This window comes from Filicampus tigris, chromosome 1 (assembly GCF_054856515.1).
Source record: "Filicampus tigris isolate MCC_2025a chromosome 1, RoL_Ftig_1.0, whole genome shotgun sequence".
NCBI classification, from domain to species: Eukaryota; Metazoa; Chordata; class Actinopteri; order Syngnathiformes; family Syngnathidae; genus Filicampus; species Filicampus tigris.
Genome location: NC_141217.1, coordinates 4,383,465 through 4,405,361, shown reverse-complemented (window position 1 = coordinate 4,405,361; position 21,897 = coordinate 4,383,465). Strand labels below are relative to the sequence as shown.

At 42.5% G+C, this 21,897-nt stretch overlaps 1 protein-coding gene across 2 annotated transcripts in view; it reads left to right on the top strand.

Annotated features, from left to right (window-relative positions):
* Window positions 1–18,852, top strand: part of appa (amyloid beta (A4) precursor protein a) — a 37,752-nt gene extending 18,900 nt beyond the window's left edge. The window contains exons 2-17 of one of the 2 annotated variants that reach the window (XM_086048453.1): window positions 3,634–3,801; window positions 4,532–4,661; window positions 6,611–6,723; window positions 6,832–7,022; window positions 10,163–10,425; window positions 10,714–10,881; window positions 11,881–12,014; window positions 12,929–13,003; window positions 13,094–13,252; window positions 13,607–13,735; window positions 13,951–14,050; window positions 14,708–14,920; window positions 14,995–15,048; window positions 15,893–15,984; window positions 16,288–16,434; window positions 16,561–18,852. In XM_086048453.1, the coding sequence (XP_085904579.1) occupies window positions 3,634–3,801; window positions 4,532–4,661; window positions 6,611–6,723; window positions 6,832–7,022; window positions 10,163–10,425; window positions 10,714–10,881; window positions 11,881–12,014; window positions 12,929–13,003; window positions 13,094–13,252; window positions 13,607–13,735; window positions 13,951–14,050; window positions 14,708–14,920; window positions 14,995–15,048; window positions 15,893–15,984; window positions 16,288–16,434; window positions 16,561–16,662 (2,238 nt within the window). In that variant the 3' untranslated portion in view covers window positions 16,663–18,852. The remainder of the gene's footprint in view (window positions 1–3,633; window positions 3,802–4,531; window positions 4,662–6,610; window positions 6,724–6,831; window positions 7,023–10,162; window positions 10,426–10,713; window positions 10,882–11,880; window positions 12,015–12,928; window positions 13,004–13,093; window positions 13,253–13,606; window positions 13,736–13,950; window positions 14,051–14,707; window positions 14,921–14,994; window positions 15,049–15,892; window positions 15,985–16,287; window positions 16,435–16,560) is intronic. The other variant, XM_086048463.1, reaches the window with a different exon arrangement.
* Window positions 18,853–21,897: the final 3,045 nt, after the last annotated feature.

Sequence of the window (21,897 nt, the reverse complement as noted above, 5' to 3'; positions counted from 1 at the left end):
ATTTGCGCCATGCCACAAGGGAGAAGAGGAGGGGCTCCTACTCCTTCTCTGACACACAAAAAAGAAAAAAAAAAAAAAGAACGAACATCGCTAGTCAATCAGGTGCCAAGTGGTGCTAAAAAACTTTGGCTAATTCTAAATATTATTCCTATTTTGGTTCCCAGTTGAACAGCTGTAAACAAGTGCCTAGATATACCAGATACTGTACACCAATGTCCTCGCTCCCCACTCTCCAAGCCTGCTCCTTTTTTGCTGGCTGTTTTGCACCGCTCCCAGTGCTACTCCACACTACCTGCACAGGACTGTTTTTGTGTGTGTCGGCGTACGTGCGTATGTGTGTATATTGAATGCCTTATGTGTGACGCGTTGCATTCTCGATGCCAATTGGCCATCGCGAGCCAATGTGTGTCGTCCAGTTCAAATGGCCTTGTCGCCACTCGCATCACCTGAAGCTCATCAATCATGCCGCCAGATTTGCACCTATCTATGCGAACTGCGAAGATTATATATGTCATAGCGATGCGAGAACAGCTCAACTCGCGTTCGTTCTGACTCTAGCATTCGACTGAGCAGGGTTAATTAGTTGGGGGGCACATTTGTTTCTCAGCACTGCAGCCTATTCCAAGCACCAATAGTGAAATGACTGCTTCCATTATTCATAAATTATCGGAAAAAGTGTTATTTTATTTTATTTTATTTTTTTTCCTTCACACTTATTATACTGGCCATCCATCTTTACTTGTGAAGAGGACTTCATGCCACAGTGTGCTCTGAGTGAATCAGTCTGCCGGGGGAAAGGAGGCTCCATCTCATAAAACAACATTTGTTTGCCTGCCAGGGGCTTCACAACCATTAACAAGATTAGGGAGAGCACAATGGCACTGCTCCCTCTCCTCTCTCCCGCTGCTGCCATCCCTCAGTATTCCCTCTGATTTTGTACAAGCTAATTTGGAAGTACAATGCCAACAGTGTTTTTCTGCAGCGCCCCCCAAAATGTCCGCACAAGCCAACCCCCAACAAATTGTTAAATTCAGGCAGTCCTCTGTTGCAGCTCACGCACACCACTATACTGTATTGCTCTCGCAATGACAGAGAATTGTCCCATATTCGACTCAATAGCGAGATTATGTATGAGGAAGAACATGAAAAAGCCTGCAAGGGCACACAGGGTGTAAAACTGCAATAATTTTATAGGTTGAGCCTCTCTAGCGATTTATCGTTGTAAAATGTCTTGTATGATTAAATCACTGCTGTGTTTAGAAGTTTCCAAGTCAATTTTATTTTTATGGCGCCAATTCACAACACTAGTTATCGCAAAGCACTTTACACATTAAGCAGGTCAAGGAGTTACTTTATTAACTTAATAATTTTTTCGAAGTCGTTTTTTTGGCCAAATTGTGATATGTGCATAACTTTACACTCCTTCCACTGCTGCATCACCCTGCCTTATTTCCTATGTTTTTGGTCAATTGCAATACTAATTATAATCCTAAAACACTATCTGCCTTAGTAACCTCTTTGACTTGGGCAGTTTGACTTAGGCAGTTTTGATGCTCCAAACAAAATGACAGAAAGCATGAGAAAGACATAAGTGAAACATTAGCTCCGCTTTTTCAGCATACAAGAGTTATAGGGGTCATCTTTCATTCAAAAACTTAATATTATCTTGTATTTTTCATTTCATCTCATTGTTTTGGAGAAATCAATAAATAGCTAACTACTCGCAAAACGCCCCTTTCTAGTCATCTAAATAGTCACGCCACCCTCCCACTTCCCATGTCTTGTTGGGAGTCGGCGGAAGAACCGTACACAATTTGTCTACTGAAATCATACATAATGTCCAAAAACGGTCATCGCTGGGCACCAAAATGTATGTGGCCATCTCTACTTATGCCTACTTGAACTTCTGAAAATATCACGATTAACCTCTCCGTGCCTTACTTAGAAGAGAAATAGGAAGTGAGCAGCTTACATGCAGTTTCTGTCATGCCATATTTGCAGTTTTGACATGCACGGCGTACGCCCCTTCAGAAATCTGTCTACCCCCTGTTCACCTCCCCCAGCAATCTATTCATTTATTCATTCATTCATTTATTTATCCACTCACCCGTCCATCAATCTATTTAGTTTTTAAAACATTAAAAAGTTCACAAGTAGCCATTTTGTTCCAATACAATTACTATTCCGTGTTTATGCTTCAGCTGTAATTTGTATGTGTTTGTGAGGGCAGGGAGGTGCAGGGTGAGTCTTTCAGTTAGTCTCACGTTAGGTTAGAGTTAGTACACGTTGAAACATATTTTTAAAATTGTAGGGGGCTATGCTTATCCATTTTTTTTAAAATTGCACAATATAGTGATAAAATATTGATGATTATGTCAGGCTTGACGTGTGCACAAAGTTTCATGCGTTTTCGTGCATGTTAAGACCCTCAGAATTCGGGTTTTCTTGGCAAACATCGCGTTGCTGCGGCAACAAAGTTTCACGAAAATTCACAAATTTTGTGCTTTAAAATCTTAAACACTCTTTTGAGCATTATATGTATTTAAGGAAATCATCACATTGTGCCTTCACATTGCTGTGACAATGCTGGAAGATGTGGTGGTAATTGCAACTTCCCACAAACCTCATTTGCCAGTATAAGATCAAAACTTGAACATTGCTTTCCACTGGTCACCATTACCTGTATACAAAAAACATAATGTTTAATAATTTTGTGGTTATTACACAAGTTAGTGCCAAAATATCATGTCAAACCAATGACAGCCACCAAACCATTTCGAGCCATCAACACACGCTGACGTATGACACTTTCAGTGTAATCAGGCACGTGAAACAGCAGAATAATACAAACTCCGAAGCACATATTTTGAAGCAGTGTGATTCAGGAAGCCTGACACAATCTTCGAGGTTTTGGGTTCATTTGACCATCTCTCATTAAAAGAATCAAATATCATATAATAAATATCAGACTATATTTCACTGATATATGTCATACACAATGAAGAAATCAAAGTTTTGATATAGTTTTTGTATAGTAAACGATGAGATTATCTGTGTACAACATTGATAATAGATAGGGTACATGAAGGGAAAAACAATCAGCAAACACTGGCCAATTTCCACATGAATGTTACCGATGTTAGAAGGGCTATAATCGGGTGATTTAATCGTCAGAGCAGTGAATCGGTTCAAGTTCACTCACAAATAGATAGAGGGTGATAGATGGTTCCACGGAAGGCTATACTTCCCCTACTACTTCGAAAAAATTTTGGAACCAATACTAAATATAAACTGTGGGAGGGTAGCATTCTACTAGGTTGAGTCATAGAAATAGATGGATCGACAGCGCTATGGCAATTTTCAGCCTAGTTTCAGTGCTGAAGTAAATGTGATTTTTTTTTTTTTTTTTTTATAAATTAAGATAAGTAATAGGCTCTCCATCATAGATGGTCTGTAAATTTTACTATTATTACTGAGCTGCTTTCACTTCCTCCTCCAATCAAGAGCTACTTTGAGTGTTTCATCCAACGGTAATGTCTTCCCCCATCCTGCATTTCTCGAACAAAGAGAATTTAACTGCAGCCAGGTGCTCAAAACATCTCTTTATAAAGCCCCTCTCACCCTGTCCTACAGGTGCCCACAGATGGTTTGACAGGACTGCTGGCTGAGCCCCAGGTGGCCATGTCCTGCGGTAAACTCAACATGCATGTCAATGTGCAGAGTGGCAAGTGGGAACCAGACCCCTCTGGCACCAAGAGCTGTGTTGGTACCAAGGAGGGCATCTTGCAGTACTGCCAGGAGGTAAGAGGTTCTCAATCTATTGTTGTATTTTCTGTTGGTAATTTTGGGAGCCCGTGGCGGAGGTGGGGGTGCGGGTTATAGGCGAGTGAGATGTAGTTAGAGAAGTAATTTCCTCCCCGGGCATTTTCATCATCTCCACCTTTGATGCATTCAGTACTTGTTCTGCATTTAGCCTATTGTTAGTTGTTATAACATGGTTATTTTTGTCGCAGCAAGCAAAAAAAAAAGACAAAATGCTGAATCGTAATTTTCCATTTACTTGGTAAAATAAGGTACATTTTGCCACACACTGATTATTTTCCAGCAAATTTACTGCATTACTTTGTTTAGTGAACACATATACATAAGAGTCAATCTGTTGTGCATCATGCACAGTAAACAAGCCCTGACATCCATACAGCTTCTCAGCAAAAGCTCAGTCCTTAAATAACAGAACCAATTTTGTTAAGTAGTACAAAATGTATATCTTTTTTATATTATAAAGTACAATGTTGCTGATGAGAACTGTTAGTCAGTGAAAACAGGTTATTGAAAGAGATGACACATGTTGTGGGCTTCTGAGAGGAACATGGAGTTAAACACTAAGGGATCTGTCGAAACGCCACGCCAATATACTACAACATTTAAAAAGTACCGCAATGAATAGCTTTTAGGCCATCTTTGCTTTCAGAGATCAACAGCGTGATAACCTGTGTCTGAAAACCTCAAATAAATTCCTGACATCTGACAGGTTTATCCAGAGCTCCAGATTACCAATGTGGTGGAGGCCAACCAGCCCGTCAGCATCCAGAACTGGTGCAAGAAGGGCCGCAAGCAGTGTCGCAGTCACATGCACATCGTAGTGCCCTACCGCTGTTTGGGTGAGTTCAGCTTAATGGGAGTATTACATTGACCCCCAGATGCTTTTTTCCCCAACCATTTGCAAGTAGGGTTGGTTGACCCCTGCAAGTCACTGTATTGTGTTGGATTGTACATATCTCAATTCCGATGCGATGTGTAAAATGAAAATAAAAACAGAATACATCCATCTATCCATCCATTATCGATACCGCTTATCCTCACAAGGGTCGCGGGGCGTGCTGGAGCCTATCCCAGCTGTCTTCGGGCAGTAGGCGGGGCACACCCTGAATTGGTTGCCAGCCAATCGCAGGAAACAGAATACAATAATTTGCAAATCCTTTTCAACTATATTGAATACATTACAAAGACATTTAATGTTCAAACTGATCAACTTTGTTGTTGTTGTCGTTTGCATTACTCACTCATTTTTAATATAATGCCTGCAACACGTTTCAAAAAAAGCTGGGACACGGGCATGTTTACCACTGTGTTACGTCACCTTTCCTTTTAACAACACTCAGTAAGCATTTGGAACTGAGGACAGTAACAGTTAACATTTTGTAGTTGTAATTTATTCCCTATTCTTGCTTGATGTACAACTAGAACGCCCAGTTTTTTTGTTTGTTTTTTTTTACAACTTTTTTACAACAACTATTGAACTACAAATCCGGGTGATATTTGACAAGCAACTCTGCTGGCTACAATTAGCCAACTTTCACTTGTAAATTGGCCATTGCCTGCCAAAGCAGCTGGCAGCATGGCGATGTGACATAGTCAAATGTAAAGCAGAAAAGTCAAATGCCAGGCTTCTGGGCGTTGCTCAACAGTCTAGGTTTTTTTTTTGTATTTTGCACTTCATAATGTGCAAGACATTTGCAATCGTAGACAGGTTTGGACTGCTGGCAGGCCAATCTAGTACTCTCACTGTTTTACTACAAAGCCATACTGTTGTAACACGTGCGGATGTGCTTTCCCATTGACTGTCTGATGATATTATGAGATGATGAATTCCCTAAATTCCTTGCAAGCGCTTTGGGAAACGCTGTTCTTACAATGTTGGACTATTTGCTTGTCTAAAACGGTGAACCTCGCCGTTTCGGGGCTGCTCCTTTTATACCCAATTATGACACTCACCTGCTTTCAAGTAACCTGTTCACCTGTGGAATGTGTCATTTGTTGCCCCTGTCACAGTTATTTTTGGAATGTGGTGTGGGTATCAAATTCAAAATGAAAGAATATTTGTATTTAAAAAATAAATAAATAAATAAATATTGAACATTAAATAACTTGTCGTTGTAGTGTGTTCAATTGAATAGAGGTTGAAATGGATTTAATTGTGTTTATTTACATTTTACCCAATGTCCCAACTTAATTTGAATTGAGGTTTGTACATAACCCTGCTCTATTGAGTTTTGCAATTACCAGTAAGTTCAATGTATTTTTCACTGAAAAAAAGAACATTTTAAAATGTTACTAAACAAATGAAAATGTACTTTCATGCTAATTGGTTATTTTTCCCCTCTATCAACAGAGTCCGATAGACATAGGTAAAGGTACTTTATTTGTCACGTAAGGTACTGGTGAAATTTGTTCTCTGGATGTAACCCGTCTCTGAGTAACAGTTGGCAGCAATCATGTCATGCCCCAGGAACCCATCTTGACCTTGTGAACTTTAGTCAGTGAAAATCGGCCTAATGTGTTTTTGGTTGTGAGGGTAAACTGGAGTGCATGGAGATGTATGTCTGCAGAGAACATGCAAGGCCCCAAAAACCTCTTGAGAGTGGTCCAAGCTGGAATTGAAGTTGGGGGAAGTGAAAATGAAGCAGTGTTTCAAATGTAAGACAACAGACTGTTTCCATAGCTACAAAGTTTACTATATATGGGAAAAGTGTTGCTATGAGACCGAGCGGAGTCCGGCCATTGATTGTGTATAACATATGGATAAATAGGGATGTTATCTGTATTGCAGTGGGAGAATTTGTGAGCGATGCCTTGCTGGTTCCTGACAAGTGTAAGTTCTTGCATCAGGAGCGCATGGACCAGTGTGAGAGCCACCTGCACTGGCATACTGTGGCCAAGGAAGTAAGGACACACACACACACACACACACACACGCATCACTACTGCATCAGAGAGCAAAAATAGACAATTCCTCTCCCACTGTCCTTGTAATCCTGAACAATTCTCTAGTCCTGCACAGACCGGACCATGAATCTCCATGACTACGGAATGCTTCTCCCATGCGGTATTGACCGTTTCCGAGGGGTGGAATTTGTGTGCTGTCCAGCAGAGGCTGAGCGCGACGCTGACAGTGCTGAGCAGGATGGTGACGATTCTGATGTTTGGTGGGGCGGAGCAGAGACGGACTATTCTGATAACAGGTACTTGATGTATTAACGGGATGTCACTATGCAGATATTGAGGAAGCTAAGAGATCTTGTCACTCAGCTGTTTAACTGAAAGATTCTAATAATGTAGTTGACACGTAGGCTGGTAAACTTTTCGAGTAAAGGTGTGATGGTCGATCTTTCCAGCTCATCATGTAATTAAGTGCTCACAGACAACTTAAAGCGGAAGTCAACCCAAACATGTTTTTTTCAAGAATATGTTCCCAGCAGGCACTCTAGTTGAAACACGGTATTCTGATTAACTTTGTAGAATATAAATTAAGCAGCAAAAAGCACTTGTTTTTAGCCATCTCTGGGGGCGTCCATTTTGTCTTCTGTCGACTGAAAATGACATCACAACTGCTCACAACGACCAATCACGGCTCAGATTCAGAAAACAGGTCAGCCATGATTGGCCGTTGTGACCAGTTGTGTTGTCATTTTCAGTCGACAGAAGACAAAATGGCCGCCAAAATGGGAACATATTCTTGAAAAAATATGTTTGGGTTGACTTCCGATTTAAGTGCATGTGCCAACCCGGTCCTTTTGCTCGTGACTAGACTCACACAAGCACAAGGAGGAAATGAGAGCAATGCCCAAATACATTTTCCAGGTGAACTTATTGTGAAGTTCATCAACAGTCTCTGCATTCACAGTTGATGACAAATCAACAATTTTCATAAACTTAGTGCTTGAGTTCTCATTTACACATCTTTTTTTAACAGACACAGTGGTTGCTTGAACTTTGTGGATTATTTGTAGTTCAAAGAACATGCAAAAATGATCTATCCAGGTCCTTAATGTCAACAGATGAAATATCAGCACCTTTAGTTATAATGAGGTCCAGAACATGACCTTGAGTGTGTGTCAGACTCTTGACATGTTGTGAGAGACCATTAGTATTAAGTAAAGTAGACAGGTCTTTATTTTTGTCCAAATTGTTGTCAACATTAATGTCTCTTGTTCTGACCAAAAAGTTGAAGTCAGTACATATTGCTAACGGCATTTCTTCAAACTAGTCTGCCTTCGCCCATTGACGGCTGGGATAGGCTCCAGCAACTCCCCGCGACCCTAGATAGGATAAGCGGTTTGGAAGATGACATGACATTTCTTCAAACTCCTCCATTAATTTGCCATTTTGCCTGGCTCTATCTCCCCTGCTTTTTTTGCCAAAGCATCATGCTCATCGAAACTAAAATTTATTGGTGCCTCATCCAGAATAGTGTTACAGACACCTTCTGTCAGTCATGTTTCACTGGTTTGTTGAGAGGTTGACAAGCTACCCTAAGTTTGTAGCTATAGACTTATTTCTTCTCATTTCTTTAGCTCACTTTCTGTCACTTGTAATCGCACGGATACAATAAGCTTCCTTAACTTCATCGGAGGGGAAAAGCATTCTTGATAACAGATAAGCAGTCTGGACCCAGTACATTTCAGACTGGACTGGAATTAAAATTATTTGCGGGCAAAGAGGGAGGTCGACACTCGGCAGGGAGTTAGCTATTTGCTGAGTCTTGAGATCAGTGGGCCGGCTGATTGGTGGATGGCTGTTTGGTGAGTTTTGAGATGGTCATTGTTAATGATAAGGAGCATAAAGGGTGAGAAAATGGGGGATGAAGGTGATGTGAGTTTATTATAAAAATAATTTGTTTGACCAATACTCAGAACACTCTGGAATATTCCAAAGACCTTAGTAAAGATGTAAGAAGAGCTGATGAATTAAAATGAATTGAAATGCACTGGGAATTGGGGAAGTGTTTTTGAGTGGTGAATAAATAATTGCAAATTCCAACATTAATTCAAAGAAGTTATCTGGATATGTAATTACTTTGCCAATATCCGAGCTGTTACCCTCAGAGGAAAGGAAATTGTTTCGGATGCTGAGTAACAACTTTTGAACTAGCTAGTCTCTAGCCTAGCATGAACAGGAAGCTGCTGAAACGCAAGTACTTTAGACAGTGAAACAAGTTATACATCGCCATGGCCTGAGAGTATGCCAACCAAGAAAAAAATCTATACTTTGAAATCACACCTTCAAGCTCGACTGAAATTTGCAGCTACGCACGTGGACGAACCATGTGTTCTGGATGGAAGTTATTTCGTCAGACAAGACAAAGATTTGGCAGCGGTACATGTTTGAAGGTGTACTGCGCTGGATGGAGTAATAAAGGAGGAGGCCTCCCTTAAAATTCACCACAAATCAATAGATGGCTGAAATTTGGATACATTAGTCCAACAGCTCAATGATCTCAAATCTACATCAAAACTATTTTTGGAATTGATAATGATGACTACAAAAAGTGTCTGGTATTAGTCAAACTTGCTCAGGGACAAAAGAACGGTTCAAATAAATGATTCAAAGCCTCACCATAAACTGAATATGACATTCTTGCCCCTTGGCGGGTGTCTGCAAACGGTTGACCTCAACTGTTCCCTGAGTGCTGAGGTTACCAATGTGACATCCGCAGGCACCAGGTAGCCCACCCCTAAGGACCACATGAGTAGCCGCGGGCCTGTTCTTAAAATAGATGACCAGTGATGGGACATTGCCATTTCCTTGGAATAGTCACAAAGTGATTGTCTCATAATGTAAACACTGTTGCTCATTATTAAATATTATAAATGTTAAGCACAAAAGAATGTTCATGAACAATGGCTGCACTGCCAAGAAGTTGCACTCACTTTCAAAAAGGTCGGTGACCCCTGCCTTAGTGGCTGTGAGCAGGACAACGTTGATGTCAGAGCTATCCTACTGAATGATAGGGTAAGACGGGAATCGTCTTATCAGCAACTTTAATTGTTTGAACTGTGAGGTGTCATCGCCCACCCATCCAGAACCAGCTGCACATTCTATTCTTTGTTTGTGTTAGATTCCGTTGAAAAGATGGGGCAGAGCTATTTAGTGCTGTGAAAAGGTGGAGCCAACAGGTGAAATTGGTGAACATGCATGACTCAGCATTCGCATGCTGCAGAATAAATCAACTCAAATAATTACAGATTTGTCACTTGTATGTTCAGGACGACTGAGTTCCCGTCCTCCTCATCCTCATTCTGTTTCATTTTTATTGACTTTTTCCTTCCCCATCTTCCTCTCCCCTCCCTTCCATGCCTCCTCATTGCGCTCCCTCTCCCAGTATGGTGCGGGAGCCAGAGCCAGCAGAGCAGCAAGAGGAAACCAAGCAATCTGTGGTGGAGGAGGAGGCGGCTGAGGAAGATGATGAAGAGGACGTGCTGGACAATGACCAAGATGGAGATGGGGAGGAGGACGAGGAGGATGAAGAGGAGGGGGAAGACATCGCTGACACGCTTGATGACGATGATGACGAGCCAGCCACCAATGTTGCCATGACAACAACGACCACCACCACCACTGAGTCAGTCGAGGAGGTCGTCAGGGGTGAGTTAGCACATCAGTGGCGCACGTGTTTCTAGTCTTGTCTCACCTGGGAACATGTGAAGGGAATTCTTGTCAAACTAAAAAAAATAAGCGACAGAAATATTTTTTTCTTAGTCCAGAGCATTATTTCAATTCCAGTGAGTGTGGAACATTTTTTCAAGTGCTTTGAATTCAGTTGCAGCTACTTTATATCATTTCTTAAATGTGTGTGTTTGGAGGGGTTGTTTTGTGTGTTTTCTTTTTTTCCTGCAAAAAAGTGCAACTAGGTTTGTGTGTGTATTCTCCAAGATGTGTGCTGGGCCAGTGCAGAGACTGGCCCATGCCGGGCCATGCTGCCCCGCTGGTATTTTGACCGCCAGGATGGCCGCTGTGCTCAGTTTATCTACGGCGGCTGTGGAGGCAACAGGAATAACTTTGAGTCCGAGGAATACTGCCTGTCTGTCTGCAGAAGCGTCAGTAAGTTCTGCCAGCAGCAGACGAACCAGACCGGCTAGCCACTTGTTTGACTCTGACCTCCTGCAAGACGCTAACTGCTCCTTCTAAATTTTCCTGTCTCCATTCCTGGCTAATATTTTAACTCTTCTCTACCTTTCTTTAATATATTGTCCTTCATTCCAGCTGACCTCATTTTGCAATAATTTTCATGCTCATGCAACTTATTTTAGGCTCATGCTTGTCAGATCGTTGGTTGCGAGGATTACAAATAGTTACTCACTCAAGGTTTGATAAATTTAGGGTTGTGAAAGTAGCCAAAGTGAGAGTTTTCTACAGCAGTCTATTAATGCTAATATTCACACGGGTGCGCCTCTGTTTTGGCCGAGCCTCTAAACGTGTCCCGGTTTGTTGTGGCGTGCCATGAATGTGCTGGTGAAATCTTTTTTTTTTTCCTGTCATGGAGACTGTGTTTTTATAGCTAGACTGCCGTTTAAGTGCTCTCCTTCATAGTGAATAACATCCCGTGATTGTTTTTTTGTGTCTTGTGCAGTCATGCACTCGCAGATGACTGAACCAATTTCAATTGATGTCTGACCTTCATGCCTACACACACACACACACACACACACACCACTTTGGATTGGGCTTCCTAAAGATAATCAACTCTGCTGATTACCAGTAATTCAGTTTTCACGCCATATGTCCTGGCAAGAAGTTAACGGTCAAGGCTGTAGGATTAATTTGAGCTCAGTACATTCGGATGAGCGATACTCCACCCTGCTATTTAAAGCTGTATAACCGGGAGGGGATTTTTAGGTTGCCGTACAAAGGATGACGGGTAACCTGAGGTGTTTACTTTGCTTGTTTCCTTTTGAACTATCAAGTTTCCACTTGCTGTGTTGTTTTCTTCCTTTCGTGGCCTATTTTATGTCCTCAATCAGCCAAATGTGACAATACAGGGATGCTTTGCTTGTAATCGCATCCCCTTGTGTTCTCTCCTCTTTGCTCTTGTTGACAAAGTGCCCACAGCCACACCCGGCTCTCCCGACGCTGTGGACCACTACCTGGAGGCGCCTGCTGATGAAAATGAGCACACCCATTTTCTGAGGGCTAAAGAGAGTTTGGAGGCGAAACACCGTGAAAGGATGTCCCAGGTATGCATTGGAGAGGATGGTGGCTCTTTCCGTAATGTAATATTTACTGACTACTTCCATTTAAAATAGTCCATCAAGTACCTGTATATAAAGAAATGTGATTGTAGTGAGAAGGAAGAGAGGGATTGTCTTTGTAGCTGAGAAAATGAACAATTTTTTTTTTTTAAATAGGAAATTGAGGGCGGAGAAGTTGTAGCGAAAACAGATAAGTGCATCCGTTAATCCTCCCCAGGGTGGGATGCCTGAACCGATATATATATTTTTTTAATTGCATTTCTTAATGAAGCGATTCTCAGCAGATGGTGCACACTGCACAGCAACAGCTTCAAAGCTGCAGCCGAGGACGCCTTGTGCAGAACACGGAACGACATTTCCTTGTGCTGGAGTTTGTTCTGAGCGTTTGTTTTTGCTTGACTGGCTTGAGGCCCCGCATCATCAGGTTTTGCACAGTTGACTTCCCCTTTATAGACGCTGCTGTATGCCGGGTACAGGCCCGAGCTCAGCCAGTGAGGCAGAGGGGATGCAACGGAAAAGAGATAATACTTGTAAATGTCACCTCTATGCTCACAGCCAGCAGTGAACATTGTGTAAATGTGTGACTCCTGAGAGACGGTCGTTCCTAGAAATGCTATTAGTGCGGTATTATTTTGCAGCACAGTCGTTCGGTTAGTTTTCCCAGCCCAAACACATTTTGGTTCCAAAAGGTGAGATCATGGGCAGAACAGCAGTGGTGCAGCAACAATGGTACGTTATTATCACAACTCTGCTCACAGACTGGAGAATTCATATTTGTATGTCGTATTGGGATGGATGTAATGTGTTCATCATTGTGATAGCTGTAGTTTTCTTTCAGCAGTCACACAATTGTGAGTAAATTCAATTTGTAGTTAATGTCCCTCCCTACTTGTGCTCAGGTGATGAGAGAGTGGGAAGAGGCCGAAAGGGAAGCAAAGAATCTTCCACGCGCAGACAAAAAGGCAGTCATCCAAGTAACATTTGCCTATTCCGAACATTTTAAATGCTGGCTGAGCAGATTCTTGTCCCATCATTACTTTAAGCCTTTCAACTGTGCATTTCAGCGTTTCCAAGAGAAGGTGGAGACACTGGAGCAGGAAGCAGCCAGTGAACGGCAGCAGCTGGTGGAGACTCACATGGCCCGGGTGGAAGCTCTTCACAACGACCGCCGTCGCTTGGCTCTGGAGAGCTACCTGACCGCCCTGCAACAGGATCCCCCCAGGGTACACAACATAGACACACACACACACACATAAATCCCCTATTTGAAGTATCATATTTCAGTGTTTTCTTTCTGTTCTCCTAGCCTCTCACATTTTGTTTTATTTATTTATTTTTTTGCTGTTTATTTATAAATGAGATATTTTGGAGTGCCCAAGTCTGTGTATTGTCCTTTATTGCTGTTCTTCCTCTGTCTTCTAAAGCACTGAGACCATGTCAAGGCTAAAGCGCTCAGGGAAAAGCTTTGTAACCGACTCGGAAGCCTCAATTTCACAGTTGATAAATTCTGCCCAATGTCTCCGATAATTCTGTCCTGAGGCTGTACCTCACGAGCTGTCGTGTTGTACCTGTCGCAGCCTCGTCACGTCTTCAGCCTGTTGAAGAAGTATGTGCGTGCTGAGCAGAAGGACAGACAACACACCCTGAAACACTTTGAACACGTCCGTATGGTGGACCCAAAGAAGGCGGCGCAAATCAGGCCTCAGGTATCACACACAAACCCACAAAATGGGACACTGAGTTAGTGAAGTTGTGAGTAAATTGAGATGATCATGATTACGTTACGTGATACGTTCTGTGACACTTTTGTATGGCAGAGTGCCGCAAGATTTTTTTTTAATGTAAAAATGGGTTCCTTGGCTCCTTAAAGGTTGGGAAACACTGCGTCTAATGCACTTTGAATGCGTGCGTGATGCTGTAGGTGCTGACCCACCTGCGTGTCATTGAAGAGCGCATGAACCAGTCATTGGGACTTCTCTACAAGGTGCCAGGTGTGGCTGACGACATCCAGGACCAAGTTGGTATGATTCACACCACTCGGGCGTTTTTTACTCCCCGAGTGTTTTGTTCAAAATGTGACATTTCATTAATTACAAAGTAACCTGAATTGTTGAGCTCTCTGTTTCCTGCCCAATTCCAAACCTTGTGAGACAGATGTCAAATGTGCTCGTGATTGTGTTACTTGAAACGGTGGCATTGAAAGCTCTAAATTCCATGCCTTTTTTTCACTGATAACAACATTGTAGCTATTTGACCCAATTCTTCAGCACATTCAAATCAAATTGTTTGTTGCGAAGATAAATCTCTTACTCCCCCAATACACCCCCTTCCCCCTCCGACCGCTTATTGGAGTTACATGCGTCACACAACCATCTGTGTCTCTGAGACTGTGGCAGTCTGTACTGCACCGTGGATGATGCACACAAAGCTTAGCTAGAAGAAAAAAAACCCAATATATCGCTGCTGATCTCAAAAACTGTTGAAAACATTCTTGCAAGCGTTTGTTTGAGTCATTATGCTAGATGCATATCTTTCAAGGGTTCAGTACTTGAACCGACGCAAAAACAATCATTATGTGCCTTCTTCATATTTATGTGTTGAAATCAACCTTGAGTTAAGTCCAGAAGATTTTCACTCTCAGCCTTGACCCACCTTCTTGTGATTTCTCCTCTCATCAGAGCTTTTGCAGAGAGAACAGGCTGAGATGGCCCAACAGCTGGCCAACCTGCAGACAGACGTGAGGGTGAGCTACGGTAACGATGCTCTGACGCCCGACCAGGAGCTTGGAGATGGCCAAACCGAACTGCTAACTCAGGAGGACACGCTAGGCTTGGGAGGAGTCGGCTTTATCCATCCCGAGAGCTTCAACCAGCCCAACACTGACAACCAAGGTGATTAGGCCAACACTTCATCATTTGTTATAGTCGAGGTAATGTGTTAAAATCGGTTGTTTTGCTCCCTCCAGTTGAACCTGTGGACTCTCGCCCCAGTCTGGAAAGAGGAGTCCCCACACGGCCAGGTGGGTCTGCATGAAACTTTTGTCCCACTGTTTTTTTGAAAGTACTTATGGTAAATGTCTCCCGTTCAATAGGCAAGTATAATTAGACACATCGTCAATTAAAAAAAAAACCCAAAGACTGCTGTGCTTTATGACAGTGGTCCCCAACCACTGGGCCTGGTATCGGGCAACAGGCCACTTTGGACTGGGCCGCACAGATGAAAAAAAAAAGTGCAGGTTTATTTATTATCCGAGGCTGAAAAATATTTTATTTTGAAAAGTGACCGGATTCTCTCCGTTACATCCATCTATGACTGACTCTTGATGCATGTGAAGTTGTCTCCGTCGAGTAACGCTAATATTAAATGCACAAGCTAGCAAATGAGTGAAAATAAACATATGTACTTGGAAAGTTTCTTTCCAAATATTGAACCGGGGGGGGGGGGGGGGTCGACTAACCTGTGGATTTGTGACAAGAAGCTACCATTGCAATCCGACACATTTGGAGAAGAGTAGGCAAATATTGCCACATCAAGATGTGCCACATTAGACTTCTACCCCAAAAGGCTGAGTGCAGTTTTAGGGTGTACTATACATATTCAGACAAACAGGTTATTTTATTTTAGGTTTTGTTTTTGTCCCCTTAAGGATTTTCAGCTTGTTTTTCAATTGAGTTCTACAGGTTAAAGGCCACCACATTAAGGGTGGAAAAAGTTTTGCTATTTGTCTTGGTGTCAATGTTTTACATCCATAAAATGGCATTAGAACAGGGATGTGTAGACCTTTTATATCCAATATATGTATGCAAGCGCATGACTGTCACCATCTATGACACAGTAGATGATACTTTTCCTTCTTTTGCAAGTGACTGGGATGAAGATGGAAGCAATTCCTGAACTCCGAATGGAGAAGGGGGACAGACAGAGTACTGAATATGAAGTTCACCACCAGAAGCTGGTAAACAAACTTGCTCCCTCTGACGCATGCTCACGGTTCACTACAGTGTGTAAATTCCTCCGTCCTCAGATCAGGCTTATGTTTGTAGGTGGAAATATATTACACTGGACTAAACACCACAAAAGCTGTGGCATTCAGGCTTTCAATCATCTCTCTAATTTGATATTCAGAAAAATGTTGAACTCAGATGAAAAAAAAATTAAGAAGGCTGCCTTATCGAGATGCAACTCGTCCAACATCTCATCATACACAATTCCAGCTGGTGAGTGCATGCGTGTCACATGACAAGTTTCTCTCCTTCAGGTCTTCTTTGCCGAGGATGTCGGCTCCAACAAGGGTGCCATCATTGGCCTGATGGTTGGCGGTGTTGTCATAGCAACAGTGATCGTCATCACCTTGGTGATGCTTCGGAAGAAGCAGTACACCTCCATCCACCATGGAGTCATCGAGGTTAGAGGCAGCTGATGCGTGTATTCCTGTCTTGGGGCGGGTGATGGGCAAGCTGTTATAGGGTCCCTACGTGTATGTTGCGCATGTGCATGTGTGTAACCCAGCACCTCTCTGGCTCTGCTCCAGGTGGACGCTGCTGTTACCCCCGAGGAACGCCACCTATCGAAAATGCAGCAGAATGGCTATGAGAACCCAACCTACAAGTTCTTTGAACAGATGCAGAACTGACGGGGATGTCATATCCACACACACACACACACATCTCATTCCACACCTGAAGCACCTTCCCTAACCTCCCCCCCTCCCCTTCGCAGAGTAGAGTGACGTCAGCAGTGTGGCATGAACCAACCAGTGACTGAGTATATGGAGCTTTTGTAACCTGGGTTTCTTCCACTACTGTCTGGGCGGATATTCTGGCCAAGCCAATTTGCACGACGTTTGTTCACTTTATTGGAGCGACACGCCTTTTACTTCGAGAGAGTTTTTATGTTGCTCTGTTTGGGCCTGCTGATATATGGGAGTGGCCTCACCCAGTGCAAGCAAACCCACCATTAATGGAAGAAGCCTGTTCTCTCGATACTGATCCAGGGCCAGTGTGTTGTTGGGTTTTTTTTTCTTAGCTTGTAGCAAATTTAGGTGTGAAAAGCCAAATCTGGCCTCTGATCAGCAGGACTGCGGTTGCATGGCTCCATGGGCCTCATGTACTCCATTATTAGTTTTATTGAGTTTTTTGTTTTTTTTTTAATATAGGTTTAAGTCAATAAGCATTTTTCCAGAAATGAGATCCAGTCTTTTTTCCCTTTCCTGCACCACTGCTGCACTCTACTCTCTACACTGGAGAATAATTAGCGTAATTTACACCCATAGCCCACACCACCCAGCCTCCCTCTTTCCTCTTGTAATTGTGCATTCTTATGACAGCTGGGCTGTGTTAGGTGACACAAGGCTCTTAAGGCTAAATATATGGAGTTGATAAATGAACATGTTGATGATGATGCTAGTAATTATGTATTCTGAATGAGCTGTTTTTATTTTAGTTTTCCCTATGGGTTCAATTTTGTTTTTAAAAAAAAAAAAGAATGAAAACAGAGTTAAAAAAAAAAAAAAGATGCAGTCATTTTTTTAAACTTGTGTGTGATGTACTGAAGTAATGCTGAAGTTGTAGTCGTTCCTATGTAGTGCATGACAAAAATGACAACAAATTTTGAAAGAAAAAAAACAAGATCTTATCACTGCTCTCTCGAACGTCTCTCACTTATAGATTATGCTAGCAAGATTGTACATTTCGTATCCTCTCGTGATGGTGTGATTTCAAACCATGATGAAACATATACATACAGTATATAAGTCTAGATCAACAGGCTCTGCTTTGATATCTTAATACACACTTAAATCTGATCTGTGATTTTGGGGATTTTAAGTGTTTCTTTGTTCGTTTCATTTTTTGTTCAACATTCTCAGTTTTCCCTGAAGGAAAAGGAGGAGCTGGCTTCATCTGTGTATTATTTTCATTTAATTCAATATTGTATCATCAAATATCCTGATGTTAGAGGCTCGGCCCTTTTTAATTTTTGCTTTGAAGTTCGACTCTTTGGATGTTTTACCCGCGAGGTATCTTATATGCGTGATGGTTTGCAGGAATCTAGCAAAGGATGCGGTTAGAGTGTGTGTTTTGTCATTTTTAGTCTGGTGTTTTAGCTATCTTTAAACTGGCATTTTATCCCATTGTGGTTGAGCAATGATATATATATATATATTTTTTTTTTTTTTTTTTCTGTCTGCTGATAGGACAGGTGGAGCGCTGACGGCAAGGAGGGGAGTTGTGAGTGAGGTAGAAAGGAAATGACTTGCAGTTCTGGATGGATAGCCAGGCTGGCAGGCAGTCTGTATTTATAATGGGTTTTACACCATTTGCCACCCCCCTCCACTCTCACAATCCCCTCGCCTCTCTCCTTTGCCTGTGTTTATCTTCAGGCACGCTGCTCAAATGCCATCCATGCACATTTGAGCTCTCTGCTGTCTGTATAGTGATCATTGTGCTGGAGCTGGGCGAGAAGTTAGGAAGGCAAAGCTCAAACATTCATTTGATTCTAATGAGAGGCAACAGTAATAAAAGCAGACGGCTCTTTCCAAAGGCTTTAATACATCCTATGATCACATTGCAAGTAAAATGTGACCTCTCGCTCCGTTGAACATTGAACATACTTATGCCATCTTTGGCAACAGATTTGCTGGCATGCTTTCATGCAGGTGCTCACAAGTAGCACGACAGAGGGTAGTAGAGAAGTGGAAGCAGGATTTTGTTCTGTTGATTGCATTGGTTTTTGTTCGCTGTGTAATATTCTGCAGGCCATTTGCATTGACTGGGGAAACGCTTTCTACACTGTATTCCATAATAAAGTTTTGAATGTACCGACAGATGGTGTGGGTTTTTTTTCCCCCCTGAGCAGCATAGTTTTAGCTTCTGAAATTGTTTTGATCAATTTGATATGCTTTGCAATATGTACTGTGACTGACTAAATGTTTGGAACTGCTGCCATTCAGATAAGTCTGGGTTTCAATGATAATGATTTAGTTATCATGCAGTGTTCTACCTGTGCAAATGTGTGTTTTCTCCAAGTACAGTGCACCTTCCTGCTACAGTACAAAACATTCATGTGTGGTTCATCTAATTTTTATTATGCATACACATGCAGTGGTGTGTCCAGTAGGTAGGTCAAGGGCTAAAAAAAGCAGGCTCCAGCAAAGTTTTGAACGCAGCAAAACAACGAAGAAAACCAAAAACGGCCAAGTTATCTCAGTCCCAACATCTAGTGCACAGAGCAAGAGGATTTTTTTTTTTTTAATCTCTGGCTGAAAATGCCATCATGGGACAGCAGGATCCATCCATTTTCTGAACCGCTTACTGCACCGGTGTCAAACTCCGGTCCTCAAGGGCCACTGTTCTGCCTGTTTTCCATCTGTCCCTGCTGCAACACACCTGGCTTAATTGATCAGGATAGCATCAGGTTCCTTCAGAGCTTGCTGGTATGTTGCAGCAAGGAGAGATGGAAACACATGTAAGAAAGCGGCACACACTCGCCGGTCCCCCTTCTTAAAAGTTTCCTCCCAATCACGCCCTTCCTTCCAGGACTCACTGTGAATGCCCACATGAGCATTGAAGTTCCCCAGCAGAACGATGGAGTCCCCAGGGGGAGCGCTCTCCAGCACACCCTCCAAGGACTCCAAAAAGGGTGGGTACTCTGCACTGCTGTTTGGGTGCATAGGCACAAACAACAGGACCCGTCCCCCCACCCTAAGGCGGAGAGAGGCTACCTTCTCGTCCATCGGGGTAAACCCCAATGTGCAGGCGCCAAGCCGGGGGGCAATAAGTATGCCCGCACATGCTCGGCGCTTCACAACTTGGGCAACTCCAGAGAGGAAGAGTGTCCAACCCCTCTCGAGAGCATTGGTACCAGAGCCCAAGCTGTGTGTGGAGGTGAGCCAGACTATCTAGTCGGAACTTCTCAGTCTCACACACCAGCTCAGGCTCCTTTGTGACCAGAGAGTTGACATTTCATGTCCCAAGAGACAGTTTCTGTAACTGGGGATCGCCAAGGTACCTGCCTTTTACCGCCGCCAAGCTCAAAGGGCACCCGACCCCTTTGGCCCCTCTCACAGGTGGTGAGCCCATGGGAAGGGGGACCTACATTGCCTTTTCAGGCTGAGCCAGACCACTTTGGCCCCTCCCACAGGTGGTGAGCCCATGGGAAGGGGGACCCACATTGCCTTTTCAGGCTGAGCCCGGCCGCCAGGCTCCCGGCAGCCAGGCTCACCAATGAGCTGCACCTCCAGGCCTAGCTCCAGAGGAGGGCCCCGGTGACCCGCGTCTGGGCAAGGGAAAACGTTGTCCAATTTTGTACATCATAAGCCGTGCTTTGTCTGGTCGCTCACCTGGGACCTGTTTGCCATGGGTGACACTGCCAGGGGCATAAAGCTCCTGACAGACAGCTTAGCTCCTAGGATCATTGGGACACCGAAACCCCTCCACCACGGTAAGGTGACGGCTTATGATGATATGATGATATAATATTGATGACCAAATATTAGCATTAATGCACTAAGGTTAGCTTTGCTGCCACGCATGATGTGTCAGACGTATTTTGTTGTATAAAAAATAAACTTAATTGTTAAACACATGACCATGTACATGGATGAATAGTACATCAATGCAGATTGATACTCACTACTTTCCCAAGTGTATTGTGGGTAATTTTGAGTGGCGTAACCTCTTAATATTGCAATATACTGTATAGGGAATAGTGTGCACTTTTGGACACATACCTGGTTTTCCTTACGTCCGTTGTGCAACGCCGCATAGAACCAGTCTTGAATGGATTGGCTGGTTGCTTCAGAACGTCAGCGCGTCCGCCATTTTGGAGGTGGAATAGTTTTACTTTAAAAATCCAAGTAAATGGCCTGAACTTCATAAAATGACAGCCTACAAAGTCCACAACTAATTCAAAATTAAATTAATTAAAAATAACATTTTGAAATGAATAGTATTTTGATGAATAACAGACAAATATTATAATTATATTTTTAAAAAATTAACACACAAAACATATAAACGGATTACGCTTTTTTTTTTTTACACACAATACACAGTATTACAGAAATGAAAGCGTTACCATAAGCATCGACACCCTATATCCAAGTTTAACACTTGTAGTGGTCCTAGTAATTAAGCAGATGTGGCGCTGACGTGATGAGATGGGGGCCCCAAATGATTTTCTGCTTGGGAACCCATTAGCAGTAGTTGATACATCTCCAAGCAGCAAGTGAGCAATCTTTGCCGATCGCTTTTCCATTTTTCCACATCCACTGTGACAGTGACATTGAACACTCAAGGCAGTGTACATGTACAGTGGATGTCTACGGCACTTTGAGTCTGAAGGCCAGATCTTGGGCCCACAATAGCCACCCGACCCCATTAAAAATGTACCTGATATGCTACCTGTAACCAACATCCATACAGAATTACTGTTTTTGCTGTCATAAATTACAGACTACCTATTTGATCAAATGCGAAATTTATTGGGATATAAAGGGCTATTCCAGATTTGGAGGACAACATTTTTGAAAAAGGAACCATTTATTTTATAATTTGTATCATATTTGCAAGAAAAATAGGAAATGAACATATAATATGATTTGTCAAGCTCAACATCACAGGTAGGCCTACGCTTTTATGAGAGAGGTTATTGGTCATATTTATTTGGCGCATACTCTGGCACCTGCAAAACATATGATAGATATACTGCTGAATAAATGTTTACAATTAATTAACCAAATGTCCAATTTCATTTGAATATTAATTTGATATGAGAATAACACAACTCTAATTATATCTAGGAACTTACTACAGCTATTAACAATTATAAATTAAACAACTGGTGCATGTTTCTGTACTTTGTGCACTGA